At 40.2% G+C, this 19,365-nt stretch overlaps 1 protein-coding gene across 1 annotated transcript in view; it reads left to right on the top strand.

The window, feature by feature from the left end:
* The window catches only part of RP1 (RP1 axonemal microtubule associated), a 185,603-nt gene that overhangs the window by 19,924 nt on the left and 146,314 nt on the right, over nucleotides 1-19,365 (top strand). Inside the window, exons 4-12 of the mRNA XM_075141847.1 lie at nucleotides 1,224-1,310; nucleotides 4,356-4,488; nucleotides 10,276-10,427; nucleotides 11,025-11,103; nucleotides 11,954-12,029; nucleotides 13,592-13,668; nucleotides 13,771-13,802; nucleotides 13,941-14,070; nucleotides 18,152-18,255. Of these exons, the coding sequence (XP_074997948.1) occupies nucleotides 1,224-1,310; nucleotides 4,356-4,488; nucleotides 10,276-10,427; nucleotides 11,025-11,103; nucleotides 11,954-12,029; nucleotides 13,592-13,668; nucleotides 13,771-13,802; nucleotides 13,941-14,070; nucleotides 18,152-18,255 (870 nt within the window). The remainder of the gene's footprint in view (nucleotides 1-1,223; nucleotides 1,311-4,355; nucleotides 4,489-10,275; nucleotides 10,428-11,024; nucleotides 11,104-11,953; nucleotides 12,030-13,591; nucleotides 13,669-13,770; nucleotides 13,803-13,940; nucleotides 14,071-18,151; nucleotides 18,256-19,365) is intronic.

Raw genomic sequence — 19,365 nt, 5'->3', positions numbered from 1 at the left:
CACCTCTGATAGTATGCTGTTCTCCACCTGTGATATCAAAAAACCCCAGATATAAAATTGAAAGGAGTAGATAAAATAAGTAACCTGGTGCCTGACAGATAAAAATACCCTCTTCACGACGGATGTTTTTGGCGCTGTTTCCTGCTCCCGTTATTGCAATTTCACCTCCAATGACTTTTAAATGCAAAATATGGAGACAGTCCCTGGTTTGGAACCTAAGATTCCCCTCTTACGTGAGTAGCCATAGCACTGAATACAATTAAGGAGTGCCTACTCTGAAACATAAAAAGAGAAAAGCCTCCCTGCTTGTGCTGTATGCTAGATCTCAGTTAGCTCTGGTCTGTCCTTGCTGCTCTGTCTCTTTATTGTTTATAACACTGAGTTCAGGGAATTTCATGATACAGGGAACTCATTTTGCACCCACCTCTACACTGTAAATGAAAACATGAAAATGAATTCTACAGAAAACAACAGAAGGACAGCAAATCCAGCCTACATAATAAGAAAAAAATATGATACAGCAAGGAGGGAAGACACTCATGGTGTTTTCCAGTTCCTTGAAGATAAGCTTTCTATTTCTACACTTAAGTGCATAACTAGTTGTCTGAATAACCTTCACACAACGTTATTCCCTCAGCACCCTGTTATCTGTACTGGACATACTCATCCAGCCTGCCCAAGAGCTAATCTTTCAAATACAGCTTTTAAAGTTGATTTAATTGAAATGATTTGTAAAAAGAAACATCAAAGCTGAACACAATTGTTTCCAAAATTGTAAGGCATACCCTCCTGCAGGGGTAGGAAGAAACTCAGAGGTATATGCTTGGGAAACAGAAATAATTTTGTAGCAGGTCAGTAGTATAGATGCTAAACTGAGCCAGGTTTTAAGGTCAAGACACTTTTGCTTTTTAGTCATACACAGAGTCTGTATTCATCTCCCACTGAGGCCAATACTCAGTGGGGAACAAAATAGCTACAGCAGCTCCTGAAGCCATTTAAATGGCGTTGGCAGGCCAACAGGTTTTTTAAGTGTTGTCCTTTAAAAGAGCCAAGCTTCTAATGATTATCCGGAGCAAAATATTTTGGTAACACTTGTTTAAATATCAGAATATTTAATTCCTCTAAACAAAAATGTCACCTGACAGTTACTAAATGAATTCCTGTTGCATGTCTTTTCCTTTTAACAAATGTTCCGTGTTTCATCAGTTGTGTTTGTTTTACAGGTTGATACTGGAAACATAGGACATCTCTACAAAATACGCATAGGACATACGAATGCAGGAAACTCCCCTGCCTGGCACTGTGAAGAGGTAAAAGCAGTGAGAAAGAATTTTATCTTTCCAAAAGCAGTCACTATGACAGTGAAGTCAAAATACAAGTCAGAAAAAATCCCTGGGATAAGTATATTAACCTCATCAAGTGCTTGCAGCTTGATTTAAGAGATTATGAAGGAGTGTTTTTGTCTCTAATTAAAAGCAGTTTACAATGGTATGTCTTGGCTGTTTGTTTGCAGTTTAGTGAGAGCCGTACATTATGTTTCTTTAAAAATGTGTGGCTGGGCAGCAAGAAAGACTGCTTCAATTGACTGCTGTAGTCTGAGCCTTCTGCAGTCTTTGTGTGCTACAGAGTGTCTAGACTTTGCTGAAACTCAGAAAGGCATTGAACTCAGTCTAGCGAAGTCCTCCTCAAATCTGTGGCTGATGCTGGGTCCTTAGGCAGAGCACCAGAGCTACATTGCAAATGTTTCTAGTTCTGTGCCTCTGAGGAGAAAAAGACAATAACAGGTTCTTTTCCCTCCTTATTTAAAAAAGATCTTGATGCAGGTAAAGCAAAGATAATAAAGCAAAAAGAATCAGCTAGTTCTGTTTCAAGCTTCAGTCGTGAAGCATAGTATATAGGTTTCTGGACTGGGAATGAAAGGATCTGGCTTTTATCCTTAACATCGGGGATGTACTATGTGTGCCAATGATACGCTATGCATGCCTGAAACACTTTCCTCTTTGTGCCAGAGTTTCTTATCCTTCAGTTAAGAGACAGCAGTTTATGAAGGGCTTTAGAAGCTGCTGGTAAACTCATTGTTATAATCGTACTTCAGGGTAAATCCAGATCTATCTAATGCAAAGTGTCCACTGAAGTTAAATATTCACTGATCAATGTTCAAACTCTGTGGCTATTTGACGCTTTAACTAGTTGTTTTCATCTGGGCCTGAGACTCAGAAAGAAGACTAAGTAAGGTCTGGGCAGCGTTAGCTGAAGTTTAGGCAAGATCCTGTGAGTTCATACCTCTAGCCAATGCATGTCTACATTGAAATATTGTGTCACTGGTAGTATCACCCTAAGAGATTTCATACTAGAATTATAGGGATTATATCTCTTTCAGTTCAGGTGAGGATTGCCTGGTTATAAAGCCTAGGTATTTGTTTTCCAGCTGTGCTGTGTTTTGGGGAATGCTGGAGTCAGAATATCATTTAAGATACTTTTTTTCTTCTGTTCCTTGCTATTTTTCTTTTCATAAATGTGTGTGTGGAAGCAGTGAAAGGGTGGAAAATACCTTTGTCCTGTGAGGCAGAGGGACAGATTACCAGCAATTTCTAAAGCGTATCTGAGTTGAGAAGCTAGAAGAGAACAGTGGGTTTTCTCTTATAGAAAAGCTTCATTTGTATGCTTAATCTTGGTATTAGAAGTTTTGGTTATCATAAAATCTGACTCAGCAAATAGACCTTTGCAGGTTTGTTGTACGCCATCCTCTGTGAACAGAGGCTGCACTGCCTGCTTTGTATAAGACACCTGTTTAAATTGACAGATTGAAGAAGTCTAACAAAAAAAGGAAAGGAAAAGATGAGAAGTTATTATTCCCCTTCTCACTTCTCAGCTAGGATATATTAATTGAAATCAACAGTAGAATTTTAAAAGAAGGATTCAACACTTCAGTGTGTTCCATTGATTATTGACTTACAAATTTTAATTGTCTCCTTACCAAATCTCGGGGTGAGCGAGCAGCTGTGTGCTGTTTAGTTGCTGGCTGGGGTTAAACTACGACACAGTCAATCAGGCACAGTTTTTAGGAAGTGATTCATCAGCCAGGGTTAGGTCATTCCCTCTTTGCAACTTTGGGCAGAAAGTCAAAGAAAAGAAATACATTCAACCAAACACAAATCTACAAGTAACCTAGTGTTTTGTATGGTAGAGAGCCAAAGGAGTATAGCCGCTGATTTCTAGACTTCATAGAAGAGAGACAACCTACAGCAGGCTCATCAGACGCCTAACATCATTGTTCCTTGGGAAACCTACATTTTTCTGGAAGAACTGAAATTAAGAGAGTGCTCTACAACTGCAGAGCTTTTCCGATAGTTAGACATGCTAGTCCTCCATCAGTATCCCATGGTTTCTGTGTCTGTCTTTGTACTGAGATGGTATCAGGCCTGAAAATGTCTACATTTTGTCCACAATGCCACTTCGCTAATGCAAGCTCCCGTTTCAAGATCCATCAGTAGATGTTGACAGGCTGAGATGTGCCAGATTTTTCAGACAAGATGAATCTCTTTCTTTAAAGTTTAGTATTCAAGCAGTAGAAGAGAGAAAAAATGTTTTCAGTAATTCTGAATTTGTTCAATATTCGAATTAAGGAGATTAGGTTCTGCAAAGCACAGAGCAGGAGTGAAACTACAGGTAGAAGTGTCTTTGCTTCTCTCTGCTGATCAAAAATATAGTGTAGCTACTAGTATAAATTAGCATAATCAGGGTCTATTCTAATATACAGCAGCCTCTGAGGGGCTTAGTAAAGAATACTTTGAAGTACAAAATAACTAGACCTCCTTCCCTTCTTCAGCTGGTGTACATATGGTCCTTTTGCTGTTATATGCTAGAAGTTGGGCATGGAAGAAAATTGTGTGGGGCAGACTGGTGTTGGGGCTAGCACTTTCATGGTTTGAAGAATCCAAAGCTGTTCCTTTAATTCCTGTTCTGATAAGAAAACGAGTTAAAGGAATAGAACTACAAGCGTTGCCAAGCTTCCCGGTGAGAACTTTGGTAAGCCATGCAAGCTAGTGCCAGCCCACGTGGATATACCAGCTGGAACAACAGAGCTATGTTTTGTGGGACTGCGCCTGAGCTGATAAACCCTGTTTCTTGGCCGTACTTGAGCTACTCTGCCCTGCACTTTCGAATTTGACTGAGTGAAAGGTCAGATTGGGGGCAGTTGTATCCAGGGAGCAGATATGCCCCAAACACATAGTTTTGTGATTGTGCCACAGAGCTCTACCTGCACAGATTTCAACATCATCCCACACATTTCATGTTCTGTTCTATCTGGACTGAGATCAGCAACTTAAATTGCAATTCTTGGTGCTGTTTAGGTGCAGTTGCTGAACCTTTTCTCAGGGGAGCAGTTTTCTTTCCCTGCACATCGATGGCTGGCCTGGGACCAGGCTGATGGGGAAATATCTATGGAGCTTCCTGTTTTACAGCAGGGTCAGCCTATTCTTCCAGGTAAGCGCAATACCACATCAGCTAAGTCAGGCCACACTGATGCCGATAGAGGTGAGTTCATTGTTTTTCATCAGGCCCTCTATTACTTTTTGGCTGCTACAACACTTTTTCTGTGTTGTTTTCCTGTGGTTACTGGGCATACTCAGGTAAGAGGTTAAGAATCACTGGAAAGGAGATAGGAGAGTCTTTAATGCTTTGAATTTCACAGGTCTTTCTTTGGTAAGATTTTTAGCATTTGTGTTTGCTGTAAAATAGAGGCAATAGTAAAGACACCTCACATATGCGTAACTACCATGAAGCCATCATACATGAATCAGATCACAAACTCTCTTTTCAATAACTGTTTTCAATAACTGAGAATTATAGCTCCAGTATGACTATTGTAGCTGTTGTTTTAGTTTCTTTCTTGTAAGTGGCTGAGACAGACTTCCAGAACAATTTTAATTTCTGGGTGTGGAACAAAACTTTAACAATATTTCAGAAGCGTTAAAAGCTCCATTTACTCACATAAAGATTGTATTGCAATTCTAAAGGTGAATGATGCCAAACAATGCAAAAATTATTGGGTGCTGCTGCTGTTATACTGTTTTAATGTCCTGACACCAATCCCTGTCACCCATGCTGGATGTTGTTGCTATATGGTCTCTCTGCTTCAGCAACGGGAAGGGGGTGGAAAGTCTGTGCTTGCTCTTCCCTTCTCTCCAACTGGCATTGTTCTTCTCTGGCCTAAGGAAAGTACAAGGGCATAACAAGATCAGTGTATCCTAGAAGAGACGTGGGTGAAGCAGCAAGAATGCTGGGGCAGATTCCCATCCTGTAGGGTGTGATGGTAGAGTGGGAAAGTCATAACACCACCAGTTTTACTTGTGCTGGAGCTTTCACTAGAGTAAGGTCCACCTGGGACAGATTCCACGCCCTCCTCTCTTCCCTTCTCCAAAAAATCGTATCGACTGCAGAGGACAAGATTAATGGGATGAGAGAAACTTCCATTGAAAGTTCTCTAAAAACTACAGAACCCCCTTTTCAGAAGATTTAATAGTATAGCAATACTTGGTGGTATGTTTATGGTACTTTGTGTTGATCTTGCAAAATTGAAATGGGAACAGGCATTTCAATGGTAACAGCTGTTGTGGGTGCAGGCTAGTGGAAGAGGATATAAATGAAACTGAGGGGCAGAAGTCCAGAAAATGGCCCATAGATATGGGGAAACATACCATGGGACAGTGACTCTTGTAATAAAGAGCGGGTGGCCTGGAGCTGTATTTATGTCTATCTATGATGACTGAGCACTGAGATTAAGAGCCTGAAAAGAAGAGCAGAAAAACAGGTTTGTGCCTCATTAATATGTCTTTAAGAGAAAAAGAATAACAGGAGAGATTTCCTTCGGTGATGTAGTTAGCAGCTGTAAATGGCTCATAAAATGCTGTAGAGAGAGGCTGGCTCGCCCTAACCACAATGATTTTTAATCTTGAATGATTATGAACTTCATACCCTTGAGGGCATGGAAAGCCTCAGAGGCAGTCAGCCTGCTTCCCCAAAGGTTTGGTCTCTTTGGTCAGGAGACTTTAATATTATTAGTGTAGGGCGACGTACAAGCACAATGGTATAAAAACCAAACACACACAGCCCCCCGCTTTAAATAAATGTTAATTAATGATCATTAACATGTTATATTGAATATGCTCCAATCCCCTACTTGCAGTATCTGTTCTGCCCCAAATGTTCTCTTGCTTAATATTCTGGGTCACTGACCTTACCCACCTTCTCATTTTCAGGCTCTTCTTTCTGAGTAGGTTGTTTCCTTGCTTCTGAGATAAAAATACAAAGAAAGATTTTTATTATCAAGTAATCTTGGTGCATCTTGTCAAGTACAACAGCACATTTAAACCATCCTCTCAATCTGCATTTTGTAGTTAACAATTTCTCCCTCACACAAGTGAGGAAGAAAAGAACTTCTGTGCATTTCTGCCAGCCTCGGTATAAGAGGGGTCATGCTGAAGGCTTTGGAGAAGGCAGTTTCATCTCTAACTTAGTAATTGAAAGACAGCCCCTGTGTCTTTTTGCCAATATTATATTTCTGCATGAGACAGTGAAAAGAGAACATAGCTTTTAACTTCAGAGAAGATAGTTTGATAACAGAATAGTGAAGAGGTCTGGATTCAGTCTGAAAGAGCGGTGATGAGAGGCAGTTTAAAATGAATTTCTGAATAAAAAGAGACTGAAACACTTTCTGATTTAACAGCCTTTTTTATTCAAAGGAAAAACTTCTGAATTAAACTGTTAAGAAATATTACATAGAGACTTTGTGGCTCTAATGCTGGGGGACTGAGTACCATTCATTTGACTTTTTATCCTCAACCATCCTGCTTTTGTCCCCTTCTGATCATGTTTTATGACGCAATCTTCAATTATATGATGATGAACTACTTGCTGGGGATAAATCAGAGTTACGGAGTGTTTGGTGGCTGGTGGGTCTTCGCTATTCTTCTTGCAGAAACTGGAAAGTATGTAGTTAATGAAGGAGGGAATTGTAGGAATACAGTGGATTGTTGTGGTCTTAGACATGGGATTGTTGGTCTGGAGAAATGAATTCACTGCCTCTGCCATGATCTGTTCATGGGGTACCTGTTCATGTTGGTGCTGTGAAGAAAAATTTAGGGAATTAAATAGATCAGGTGGTGACATGGTAAACGATGTGGGTGAAATACGGTATTAATTAACAGTTCTTAAATGAAAACTATTTTGAGTATTGAGACAGGTGTACTCTGGGGAAAAATAGCACATGACTGTGCTGCTAATTAAAGACTGTCAAAAGCTTCTGTGCCTTAAATGTGGCCGGCTTTTGTCCAAATAATAATAGCTGATCTGGGAAAAGATATGTGTTTTACCTCCTTGTTCTATTTCTCGTAATTCATAGGCATAGGGGAAAGAATTAAATTTTGTAAATGATCTTAACCCTTACAATTTCTAATTTCAGAATGATGTGCTTACAAATGTAATGTTCTATACTTACAGACAAAAACAGATGTAAAGAATGCAGTTCCTTCTCCTAATCTCTTGTCTGCAAGCTTTTCCATGGAATATCTAAAGGAAAGAATCACAGAATCATAGAACAACTCAAGTTGAAAGGGACCCATAAGGATCATCAAGTCCAACTCCCCGCTCCTTGCAGGACTACCTAAAACTAAACCATATGACTAAGAGCGTTGTCCAGATTCTCCTTGAACTCTGACAGGCTTAGTGCTGTGACCACTTCATAGAATCATAGAATCATAGAATCATAGAATCATAGAATCGTTTAGGTTGGAAAAGACCTTTAAGATCACCAAGTCCAACCGTTAACCTAGCACTGCCAAGTCCACCACTAAACCATGTCCCTATGCACCATATCTACACATCTTTTAAGCCTGTTCCAATGCTTGACAACCCTTTCAGTGAAGAAATTTTTCCTAATGTCCAATCTAAACCTTCCCTGGTGCAACTTGAGGCCATTTCCTCTTGTCCTATCGCTTGTTACTTGGGAGAAGGGACCAACACCCACCTCGCTACAACCTCCTTTCAGGTAGTTGTAGAGCATGATGAGGTCTCCCCTCAGCCTCCTCTTCTCCAGGCTAAACAGTCCCAGTTCCCTCAGCTGCTCCTCATAAGACTTGTGCTCCAGACCCTTCACCAGCTTCGTTGCCCTTCTCTGGACACGCTCCAGCACCTCAATGTTCTTCTTGTAGTGAGGGGCCCAAAACTGAACACGGCCTCACCAGTGCCAAGTACAGGGGGACAATCACTTCCCTACTCCTGCTGGCCACACTATTTCTGATACAGGCCAGGATGCCGTTGGCCTTCTTGGCCACCTGGGCACACTGCTGGCTCATGTTCAGCCGGCTGTCGACCAGCACCCCCAGGTCCTTTTCCTCTGGGCAGCTTTCCAGCCACTCTTGCCCAAGCCTGTAGCGTTGCCTGGGGTTGTTGTGGCCGAAGTGCAGGACCCGGCACTTGGCCTTGTTGAACCTCATACAGTTGGCCTCGGCCCATCGATCCAGCCTGTCCAGGTCCCTCTGCAGAGCCTTCCTACCCTTCAGCAGATCAACACTCCGTCCTCAACTTCCCTGGGGAGCTTGTTCCAGTGACCCACCACCCTGTTAGTGCAGAACCTTTTCCTAATGTCCAATCTGAACTTCCCCTGATGTAGCTTCATTCCATTAAGGGAGTCACTATTTCCTAGGATAAAAGCTGTAGGCATTATAAATATTCATAAATACTTATTTAAAAGCTGGTATGATTCCTAGGCTTATGAGAGGTAGAAAGAACTGTAAAAAATTGTGAAAATTGCTTGAATTTTTAAGTTAGTTATTTTAAGCCTCTATGCTGGGCTTGTCAATAGCATATGTCTAGACTACAATACTTCAGTGGAGTTTAGAGGTACCCAGTCATCATCTCAGAATGAGTTAGCTCTGATGCTGGAAGCAAACTAGCACTAGCGCTCTGTGTGGGCACATTAAAATAACCTGTGCAGGGTGCTTACTGTTTTAGCTAGATTGTTACCATTATCCAAACTAAATTCTTTAAAGACAGCTTGTATAGTAACCTGCATACAAATGCCATGTAAATAAATGTGAGATAATCATCAAAAAAATAAGCATTAAGGGAAAAATTGTAAACACTGAACGGCCACTTAGCACAATTGCAGATATGGACTGATCGTGAATAAATTTTCACTGATTATTAAAGGAAGGTGTTTGTCCATCAGAAGAGTGAGATGTGGGAGCAACCTCCTGCAGAGGATTACAGTCAAGCTTCATAACATATTTCAGGCGGAAACTGATAATTGAATGATGGTAATGTTGATTTTGTTCTGGACCCAATGGTCCAGAAACTCTTTTCTACTTGCAAGACAGAGAAGCACAAGGACACCTACATCTGGAGGAAGAGCTTGTGTGCCAGAAGATGAGGTTTTCTCTCCCATTTTCTTTCTCTCTGTACTTCACTTGGTCTAACAAAATATTGTTATTGATGTTGGCATAAACTTTGCCTTTCCCATGTTTCTACTGAAGATTATAATTGCATATTTTTATCTTAATTCTGAATTTTATGGGATTCCTAAGTCTGCATTTTAATGACTACAGTTTTCTATTGATACATATTTTAATGTATCATAGTCTTTATTCCAGTGTCATTGGATTTAATTGTATTTGCATTATCGATTTCATTAAATAACCAATTTATTGAATTTAAGTCCTAAGTTTTTCCTCCCAAATTTACAGCCTTTAAAGAATCTCCATATGGAATTTAATAAAGGAAGTCTATCCTATCCTATTGCATGAATCAGTAAAATAATAAAACAATGTAGCCTTCTGAGTTCTGAGGTCCAAGAAAACTAAAACTATGGTGCTAGATTTTTGCTTGTTTTGTTAACCAGTGCATTCAAAACACTAATGGCTCCTGTTGCTTGTTATAGTTTTGATCTCACCACTTATGGTGAGGCTAATCTTGGATTTATGTTATTTACTTTTCAGCTTTATGATAATTTCAAATGATGCTGCAGGACAAAGGCATACTATTGTGCATTTAAAGTTCAATTCTGTTTGACAGTCTGGGATAAAAAGCATAAATGTAACACCAAAGCAAGTTTGTACATTATTTTACTTAACACTGAATAGGTTTTTTAAGGTTTTATACTCTAACTGTCCTTGACACAGAGGTATTTGGACTCTACAGGCACATTCACAGCTAGATGTTATTGTAACTATAATAACGTTTGTGATATGAAAGGTTGTCCTCTTTTATTGTCAGTGACTGTCTATGAAGTGTATGTGACAACAGGAGAACTGTGGAATGCAGGAACTGAGGCTGATGTCTATATTTCTGTGTATGGAGAAAGAGGTGATACAGGATCAAGACAGCTGCTCAAGTCACAGAAACCCAAGAAATTTTTAAAAGGACAAGTAAGTGAAAGACAGGGCATTTTCTGATATGTTTGGCTGGCTTTTCTCTCTCAGGTGGGTGGTTATCCCAGGCAAGGTGCAATTAGAAGAGAGATAATTACTGCATTCTAATGTTTCCCCAAAATTCCATAATTAAGCCAAAATACATTGTAAAGGTATACCATTGCTTTTGGAAGACAAAATTTTCATTTATAAAATGGGTAAGCTGTGTACTTTTGTTTTTAATTCTTCTGAAAATTTGTTTTAGTAAGTGAAGAGGAAATGCAACTTTACATTTTATAGCTGCATTTCTAATGTTGAAATCTGCTGTAATTTGTAATTGTTTAGCCAATTAAGCTTTCAGTAGATTACTCTTTTCTGACTCTGATCCCATTCATTTGACTGGAACTACTCCCATTAGCAAAGTGACCAGGCTTACTTACTACTTTTATTTCAGGAAACCTGTCCTTCTTGGTTTGTTCTAACCTTATCATTAGCTAGTATTTCAAAGAATGATCTTGACAGAAATGTTCTATGGATTTATGGGTCTTTGGGATTCCACAGCTGAAGAATACTCTGCTTTTTAGATTTTACTGAGATTTTATTGATTGATTACAGACTGACAAGTTTGCTGTTGAAGCTGTGCACCTTGGACATTTGTACAAGATTGTTATAGGACACAATGGTCTTGGATCAGGTCAGAAATCTACATAGTCACTGAATACTGCCTGCAAAGTTATTAACTTTTTCTTTGAAATACAACATGTATTTCTAAAACTGAATGTATGAAAACATTTTAGAAGTGAAAGACAAAGGCTTCTAAGGAAACTGTTCAAGTGACAGTTACTTTATTGTATCATCACAAATTTCAAATATTTTGTGTTTACTTTCACTATACTCTCAACCATTATGTTAAGGACACCATCTGCTACTGTTCTGTCATTTTTGACTAATCCTTATGGAAAAACTGTCTTATCTGCATGATAAGGCTTTGAATATGTCTTGTGCAGTCTTTTTTATAGAAAAAATGGGCTATTATAATTTTAGGTTGATTAGCATTATCAGTTACACTGTAAAGATGCAGTTGGAGATTTTGGCTACACTATCTTGTCATGAGACACCCAATTAATGGTGAAATTCAAATTGCTTGCAGTCAAGACCTGTTTTTCAAACTCTTGAGCCCAAATATTGTAAAACATAGCAACTTATTTTGAGCCATGATAAGCTGCTGTCTAACCTTGTTGATATTTTGATTAGCCAAACAAATAAGTCTCATACAATGACTATGTTAAATGAAGGAGGGATGTGCAGCACTCGGGGCCATGACAGCCAGGGAGGGACCTAGCAGCTTGCAGGCCCATAAGCAAGCTCTGCAGTACCTAGAGCAGGTACTGTCTTCTCTCCAGCCATCAGGGCAGCCGTGACTCTAGTAACCTGCCAGTGAAGTTGCAGATTTTTCAGTTCCCATAGAAGAGAGAAAGCCATAGGAAGTCAGACTTCATTAAATTTACCTCTCATGAACTAATATTTTTTTTCTTTATTCTAAGGAAATGGCTGGTTTTTGGACAAAGTTGTAATCAAGGATCCTATAACAGATTTGGATTATACTTTTCTTTGTCACAGGTTGGTGGTGATTCCTTTGGGTTAGATTTTTAATAAATTTGTAATTACTCATAGTTTTTCTTCTGAAATGTCCTGCCAAGGGAAATATGTGTTTCCTGAAAAGTGAGCTGAAATGGTCTGATTCTTTTTACAGCTCTCTGAGTGGTACCTGCCCCAAATCTCTGGTGCATTTGAGCTAATGAAAAAGCAATAAAAATTTCTGCCTGGGAGCTTCCCATTCTTGCGCCTTACGAACTATTCAAGACGTGCATTTTTGACACATTCTCCATATCCAACACCTTGGATCTGACACCAGCAGGTCCATCCATTCTTCCAAGTCAGGCGATGCAAGGCTTTTCAGAAGAGCAGGTTGCTGTCTCTCTAGCAGACCGATCCTACTTTACTGAAGTTAGTATGGAGATTAACTGGGGATTCAATTAGCTCAGGATCAGACTTTAAGATCTTGTGAAATGGCTATCACAAACACAGCTACATGACCACATCTCTTTTTCTCATTTGCCTTGCAGCCTGTCACTGAGCTGCAACGTAATTTGAAGCAATACTAACTTCCCTACCTTTCCCCCTGCAGATGCTGCTGCTCTGAATCTTCTGTTCTATAGCTCATTTCTAATTTTATCTGTGCCTGATCAATTCTCAACACCTTATGGAAAAATTATAACAGATAAAGATCAGTGCAAATATTAGGAATGGTAAAGTCCAGTCACGTATGAATCTAGCTGCAGCTTGCCAGTGGCACCTCAATTCTATTTCCTCCTCTCACTGAATAAATAACTGCCTGAGACAGCTCGGAGTGAGCGATGTGCACAGTGAAACTGATTTATGTGTGAGTAAGGGCTTTCTGCCTATCAGATACAGCATCTCATCTTTGCCTGACCTAATTTTGATTCTGTATTCTAGATGAGATGAACTGCTATGAAGACATATGTAATGCTAGCTTCATACATAATTTAGGGAGAGTTCAAATCCATTTCAGGCAGAAAAATACAGGGTATGTGTTAGTTATTGTTAGAGCCCGACGCCATGCTTGCTGATCTTGCTCCCACAGTGTGTGAATCCTTTTGACTCAAATGGATTTAGACTTAACTTATGTAAGTAGATGTGAAGCAGGTACAATGGCATTGTAAAAGTATAGTTCAGACATGGTAAAATTGTTGCCTGTGTTGGATTTGCCTCTCTGAATAAGGATTTTCAGGGCATGGAACAATTTGCATCCTGCTGTAGCCTTCTTGCAGACAGGAAGAGCAAACATCATGACCACTGCACCTTTTGTTATTGATCTGGGATCAATATTCTACTTGTTCTCTGACTTGTAATAATTGGCTTAGGCCCTTGTATCTCAGTGCAGGAAAGCATTTATTTACAAGTTTCATCAAGAACAAACAAACAAAACTATTTTTGCCAAAGTCAGTCTTTTCACTAAAGCTGGATTTTTGTATTGCTGTTTGTCAGCCTTGAGACTTTAATAGATAGAACAGGAAGTATCAGTATGCAAGTGCCATGTATACAGTATTGTGGGAGCTGCCAATCAAGGTTATATTACTGAAATGGGTTCTGGTTTTTAGGTGGCTGGACCAGGGGCAGGATGGTGGCAATATTGTTAGAGAACTGACTGTGACAGATGCCAGCACGTTTCCAGGAAGTAAGTGACAACTGGTGGGGAGGACAACCCAGCCTCACTGCAACTATGTCAAATGGAATGAGGATGCTCTGTAAATTAATTACATGTTTTTTATCTGTACAGGACAAGAGCTGGAACTCAAGAGGGACGAAACTGTAAGAACATACTTTTATTTTTATTTAAACCATTCAAATTATGCTTTGAGTGAAATCAGGTCAGTTGTTCTCATGTATGTCAAATTCCGGTGTATCATCTTCTCATAAGTCTTTTCTGCTTGTTGTTTACAAAACTAGTGGGCTGCTGAAAAGTGGAAATTTCAGGAAGGCAATACACTTCAGTTTTACAACAGGCTCACCCATGGCTTCATTTGTCTCAGTCCAGATAGCAGAGTTGATGCTCTTGGTGACAAGAAAAACAAATATGGTAAAGTATTTTTCACGTGGATGTGTGCATAAAAGATATGAGAAAGGAGGACTTTATAGTTCACTGTGATCTCATATAGTGATTCCTCTAATGAATAGTAGATAATTATAATAAACATTTTCCTTACTTAAAATATTTACATATATTAATGGCTATAAGAACTCAGAAATTATATGCTTGGTTTACATATAAAGCACAAAAAAAATCTCATATAGTATCTTGTCACTGGCTTTTGCTTACCAAATAGAAAATTCTTGACATAGAATCATAGAATCATAGAATCATACAGGTTGGAAAAGACCTCTAAGATCATCGTGTCCAACCGTCAACCCAACACACCATGCCCACTACACCATGTCCCTAAGGGCCTCATCTACATGTCTTTTAAATACTTCCAGGGATGGTGACTCCACCACTTCCCTGGGCAGCCTGTTCCAAGGCCTGACCACTCTTTCAGTAAAGAAATTTCTCCTAATGTTCGATCTAAACCTTGGCGCAACTTGAGGCCATTTCCTCTTGTCCTATCGCTAGTTACTCGGGAGAAGAGACCAACACCCACCTCGCTACAACCTCCTTTCAGGTAGTTGTAGAGCGCGATGAGGTCTCCCCTCAGCCTCCTCTTCTCCAGGCTAAACAGTCCCAGTTCCCTCAGCCGCTCCTCATAAGACTTGTGCTCCAGGCCCTTCACCAGCTTCGTTGCCCTCCTCTGGACACGCTCCAGCACCTCCATGTCCTTCTTGTAGTGAGGGGCCCAAAACTGAACACAGGATTCGAGGTGCGGCCTCACCAGTGCCGAGTACAGGGGCACGATCACCTCCCTACTCCTGCTGGCCACACTATTTCTGATACAGGCCAGGATGCCGTTGGCCTTCTTGGCCACCTGAGCACACTGCTGGCTCATGTTCAGCCGGCTGTCAATCAGCACCCCCAGGTCCTTTTCCTCTGGGCAGCTTTCCAGCCACTCTTGCCCAAGCGTGTAGCGTTGCCTGGGGTTGTTGTGGCCGAAGTGCAGGACCCGGCACTTGGCCTTGTTGAACCTCATACAGTTGGCCTCGGCTCATCGATCCAGCCTGTCCAGGTCCCTCTGCAGAGCCTTCCTACCCTCCAGCAGATCAACACTCCCACCCAACTTGGTGTCGTCTGCAAACTTACTGAGGGAGCACTCGATCCCCTCGTCCAGATCGTTGCTAAAGATATTGAACAAGACCGGCCCCAGTACTGAGCCCTGGGGAACACCGCTCGTGACCGGCCGCCAACTGGATTTAACTCCGTTGACCACAACTCTCTGGGCTCGGCCGTCCAGCCAGTTTTTTACCCAGCGAAGAGTGCACCTGTCTAAGCCGTGAGCCGCCAGCTTCTCTAGGAGAATGCTGTGGGAGAGAGTGTCAAAGGCTTTACTGAAGTCCAAGTAGACCATATCCACTGCCTTTCCCTCATCTGCAGTTTAATGCTTCCATGGAACTGCCATGGCAAGGACAGCTACAGTCTTTTGTAACTAGATCCATCTAAGCTAACAAGTTAAATTTCCAGGTATAGTTCATTAATAGGGAGTGTATATAAGTGTGTATATATATAAAATTCATTTTGTTCCATCCTTGTCATTGATTTTAATGGCACTCTTCCAGTTCCTCCTCTTCATCAGCTTCCATCGTACTGTGTTACTAACACTTAACTATAATACTAATCATATTAGACATATATATTTTTGTTATCTCTATAGCAATGGAGCTGCTCAGCCTTTCTGACATCTTCCCAGGGACCTTACACACATCTTTTTCGAAGTGATAGAACAGAATCTTTCAGGACACACCAAAGAGTGCATGGAGAGCAGTGCAATCAATAATCTTTAGCATAGCCTATAAAAGCACCATAGAAAAGCTGCACCAGAAAACTCAAATGTATAATATGGGAGATCAGTAATATTACAAACATTGAAAGTGGGTGTTACTCTGTTTTACTACAGCTCTTCTTATTAGTTAGCAGTTTTGGTCCTTGAGTTCAAAGTATTTGGTGATTCAAATACTGATTAACTCAAATCTTCTATCTACAGCTTTAAGATTTGCAAGTGTCTTAAATGCGTGAAAGCAGTTGCACAGCATGGTAGTGTCCTTCCTCCAAGGAGATCCATTTAGGATCACAAACTGTGAATTACTTTGTGACAGACCAAACTACCTGCTTGTAGGAATTTGGTCTCTAATCTGCACTGATGCAGTAAGCACATCTTTGCTGCTTTTTAATGCTGTGTCTTCAATTGATGGATTGTATCTGATTTGATTCAGTCAAATAATATCATTTAGACACTGCAGAGTTCATAATCTTCTAACATGCAGAATTCAAGATCACGCTGCAGACCATTTCCCGATTTTCATCTAGATGCACTTTCATTTCTATGAATTAGTGCATCTCTAATGGTATTTTTCTGACATAAATATGTGACATTTTTATTGCATTCTGTACGTTTTTGGTACATTTTTACATGCTAGATTAAAATTCATATGAATGTTATCTCCACAATTTTAAATGAGTAATGTGTATAATTGTGCAAGAAGCAAATCTGATGCACAACTACTAAATATCAGTAGTTAAAGATGACAAATATAATTAAATATATTAGAAAGAAAGATCAAAACAAAATTGGTATAAACTGGCTGTTAATTAATTTAGATTGGAAGTCAGAAAAATTAGTAGTGTGATCTGCAACTTCCCAAGGATTTAGTAATACTTAGGAATTAAAGTGGTAATCAAAAAGAGCTTGATTTTTCTGAACAATATTATAAAGTTGCCCTGATATCAGAGGAACAGTTAGTGACACGGGAATAACCATGTATTGCTTTTTTATAGTTCAGAGTACAAAACAAACACAAGTACAAAATGAATGCAGATACCTATCATGCAACTCTTCTGCCTTCAGAAGAGTATCTTTCTCCCTTAACTTCTTTCAGATTTGTTTGTTTTACTTATATGTGCAGTAATTTACAGAGCGTCTCGAATAGTCATGTGCAACAGAAGTCCATAAGTGCTGACTTGGGAACTGTTGTTTACATTTTCATTTAGGGTCCCTGCTTCCTTATGTGTTCTTTGGAATAAAGTCCTCTGACATAAATCTGCCTGTCTTTCCTAATAGAAAACTCTGCATTTCAGATACTGGTAGAACTGCTTATTTGTCTTCAGCAGATCTAAAGCAATATAATTCAAAGGCCTTCAAAGTGGTGATGGCAAATTATATCAGATGATGATTTCGTCTAGGGTTTTTTAATTTCTCAGGAAGCTTTATCTCTATCTGACAGCAGAGACCCATTGTGACGGTTGTGTGTCCTGCCTATCTTGCCCCAAGGACTAGAATCCCCTTCTGTTTTTTATGATTTGTGGCATCATCCCAATGGGCACAATGATCCTTGGCTGTATAATTCTCATTGTCCCAATGACACCCTGAAAAATCTTACATTATGGACACCACAGGAGTCCTCCAGAGACAGCTGCACCTTACAAATGAGCAACATAATGTCCTGGTAGAACAGTTGTTTAAAAAATCAGCTGTTGCTGCTGGGAACAATAAAAATGGCACTACTTTAGCTTTCATGAGTATTTTGTAGCTATAAGAGGTAAATTTTAGAAGCCATGAGCTATGCTGCAAGATCTGCTTTACAAATTCTGATATGGATACAGAGGAAATGAATTATCGTTTCCTACCTGAGAGCTTTATGTTCCCTACATGATCTGTTACTTATCATGTAAATTCATTGCTATGGCCCAGTTCATTACGCTGGAGTCCTCAGCTCCTTTTTATGGATTTTTTTTTATGGATTTTTTTGTTTTAAAACGTATACACTGATCAAAAGAAATTGTTCCTTATCATTAGCTCTCAGGGTTTTTCTTCTCAAGGCAGTGAAGTAGACGGTAGTCTCTAGATGCCCTTTCCTGAAGAAACAAGGGGATTCATTGATCAGAGGTGTTAAACTGTTGAGTTAAACACTTGATTCATTCTTCTCCCTTGAAAATGATAAATCATTGATTGTAATTAAATGCAAATATGAATTAATATACTCTCATACTTCTAACATTTTTTTCCTTTAACTCTTAGGTCTTTTTGATGTAAATGTCAAAGGGAGAAATATATGTATATTCAGCAGCCATCAGATGCCACGTCTTGCTCTTGCTCTTGTCAATGGCCATGTAATTGGAAAGGTAGGAAATGTTGTTACTGATTTCTGCTTCATAATTATACTTCATTGTCTGATTAAAAATAATGCTGTTTTTAATCTGTCTAATAATTGTGCTTTCAGTCAGATAGAGAGCTAAGAATTACAGAACTGAACCCAGGAAATTGCCAATGAATAGGCAAATTTAGACGTAGGGCTTTGTCTGTTTTCTCACAGTTTACTTTTTACTCTTTGGTAGGATTTTTTAATAGACTAAATGATTTGATGCAGTAATACCAGGCCATTCCAAGCTGTAATTTATATTGGCTTGCCACATGTTGACAAGGTACCTGGAATGCCCTCATATCTTGTTGACATGCTTGAGAGACTGGATGCTGTCCAGAGGGACCTGGACAAGCTCAAGAAGCAGGCTTATGTGAACCTCATGAGGTTTAACAAGGCCAAATGCAAGGTCCTGCACCTGGGTCGGGACAAACCCCAGGATCAATACAGGCTGGGGGATGAAGGGATTGAGAGCAGCCCTGCCGAGAAGGGCTTGGGGGTACTGGTGGATGAAAAGCTGGACATGAGCCAGCAATGTGCGCTCACAGCCCAGAAGGCCAACCGTATCCTGGGCTGCATCAGAAGCATGGCCAGCAGGTCAAGGGAGGTGATTCTGCCCCTCTGCTCTGCTCTGGTGAGACCTCACCTGGAGTACTACGTCCAGCTCTGGAGCCCTCAGCACAGGAAAGACATGGACCTGTTGAACCGGGTCCAGAGGAAGGCCATGAAAATGATCAGAGGGATGGAACACCTCTCCTATGAAGAAAGGCTGAGAGAGTTGGGTTGTTCAGCCTGGAGAAGAGAAGGCTCCGGGAAGACCTTATTGTGGCCTTTCCATACTTAAAGGGGTCTTCTAAGAAAGATGGGGAGAGACTTTTTAGCAGGGCCTGTTGTGACAGGACAAGGGGGAATGGTTTTAAACTAAAAGAGGGTGCATTCAGACTAGATATAAGGAAGAAATCTTTTACAGTGAGGGTGGTGAAACAGTGGAACAGGTTGCCCAGAGAGGTGGTAGATGCCCCATCCCTGGGAACATTCAGGGTCAGGTTGGACGGGGCTCTGAGCAACCTGATCTAGTTGAAGATGTCCCTGC

The sequence above is a fragment of the Calonectris borealis genome, chromosome 2 (genome assembly GCF_964195595.1).
Source record: "Calonectris borealis chromosome 2, bCalBor7.hap1.2, whole genome shotgun sequence".
Lineage (NCBI taxonomy): Eukaryota > Metazoa > Chordata > Aves > Procellariiformes > Procellariidae > Calonectris > Calonectris borealis.
This window is presented reverse-complemented; position numbering and strand designations above follow the sequence as displayed.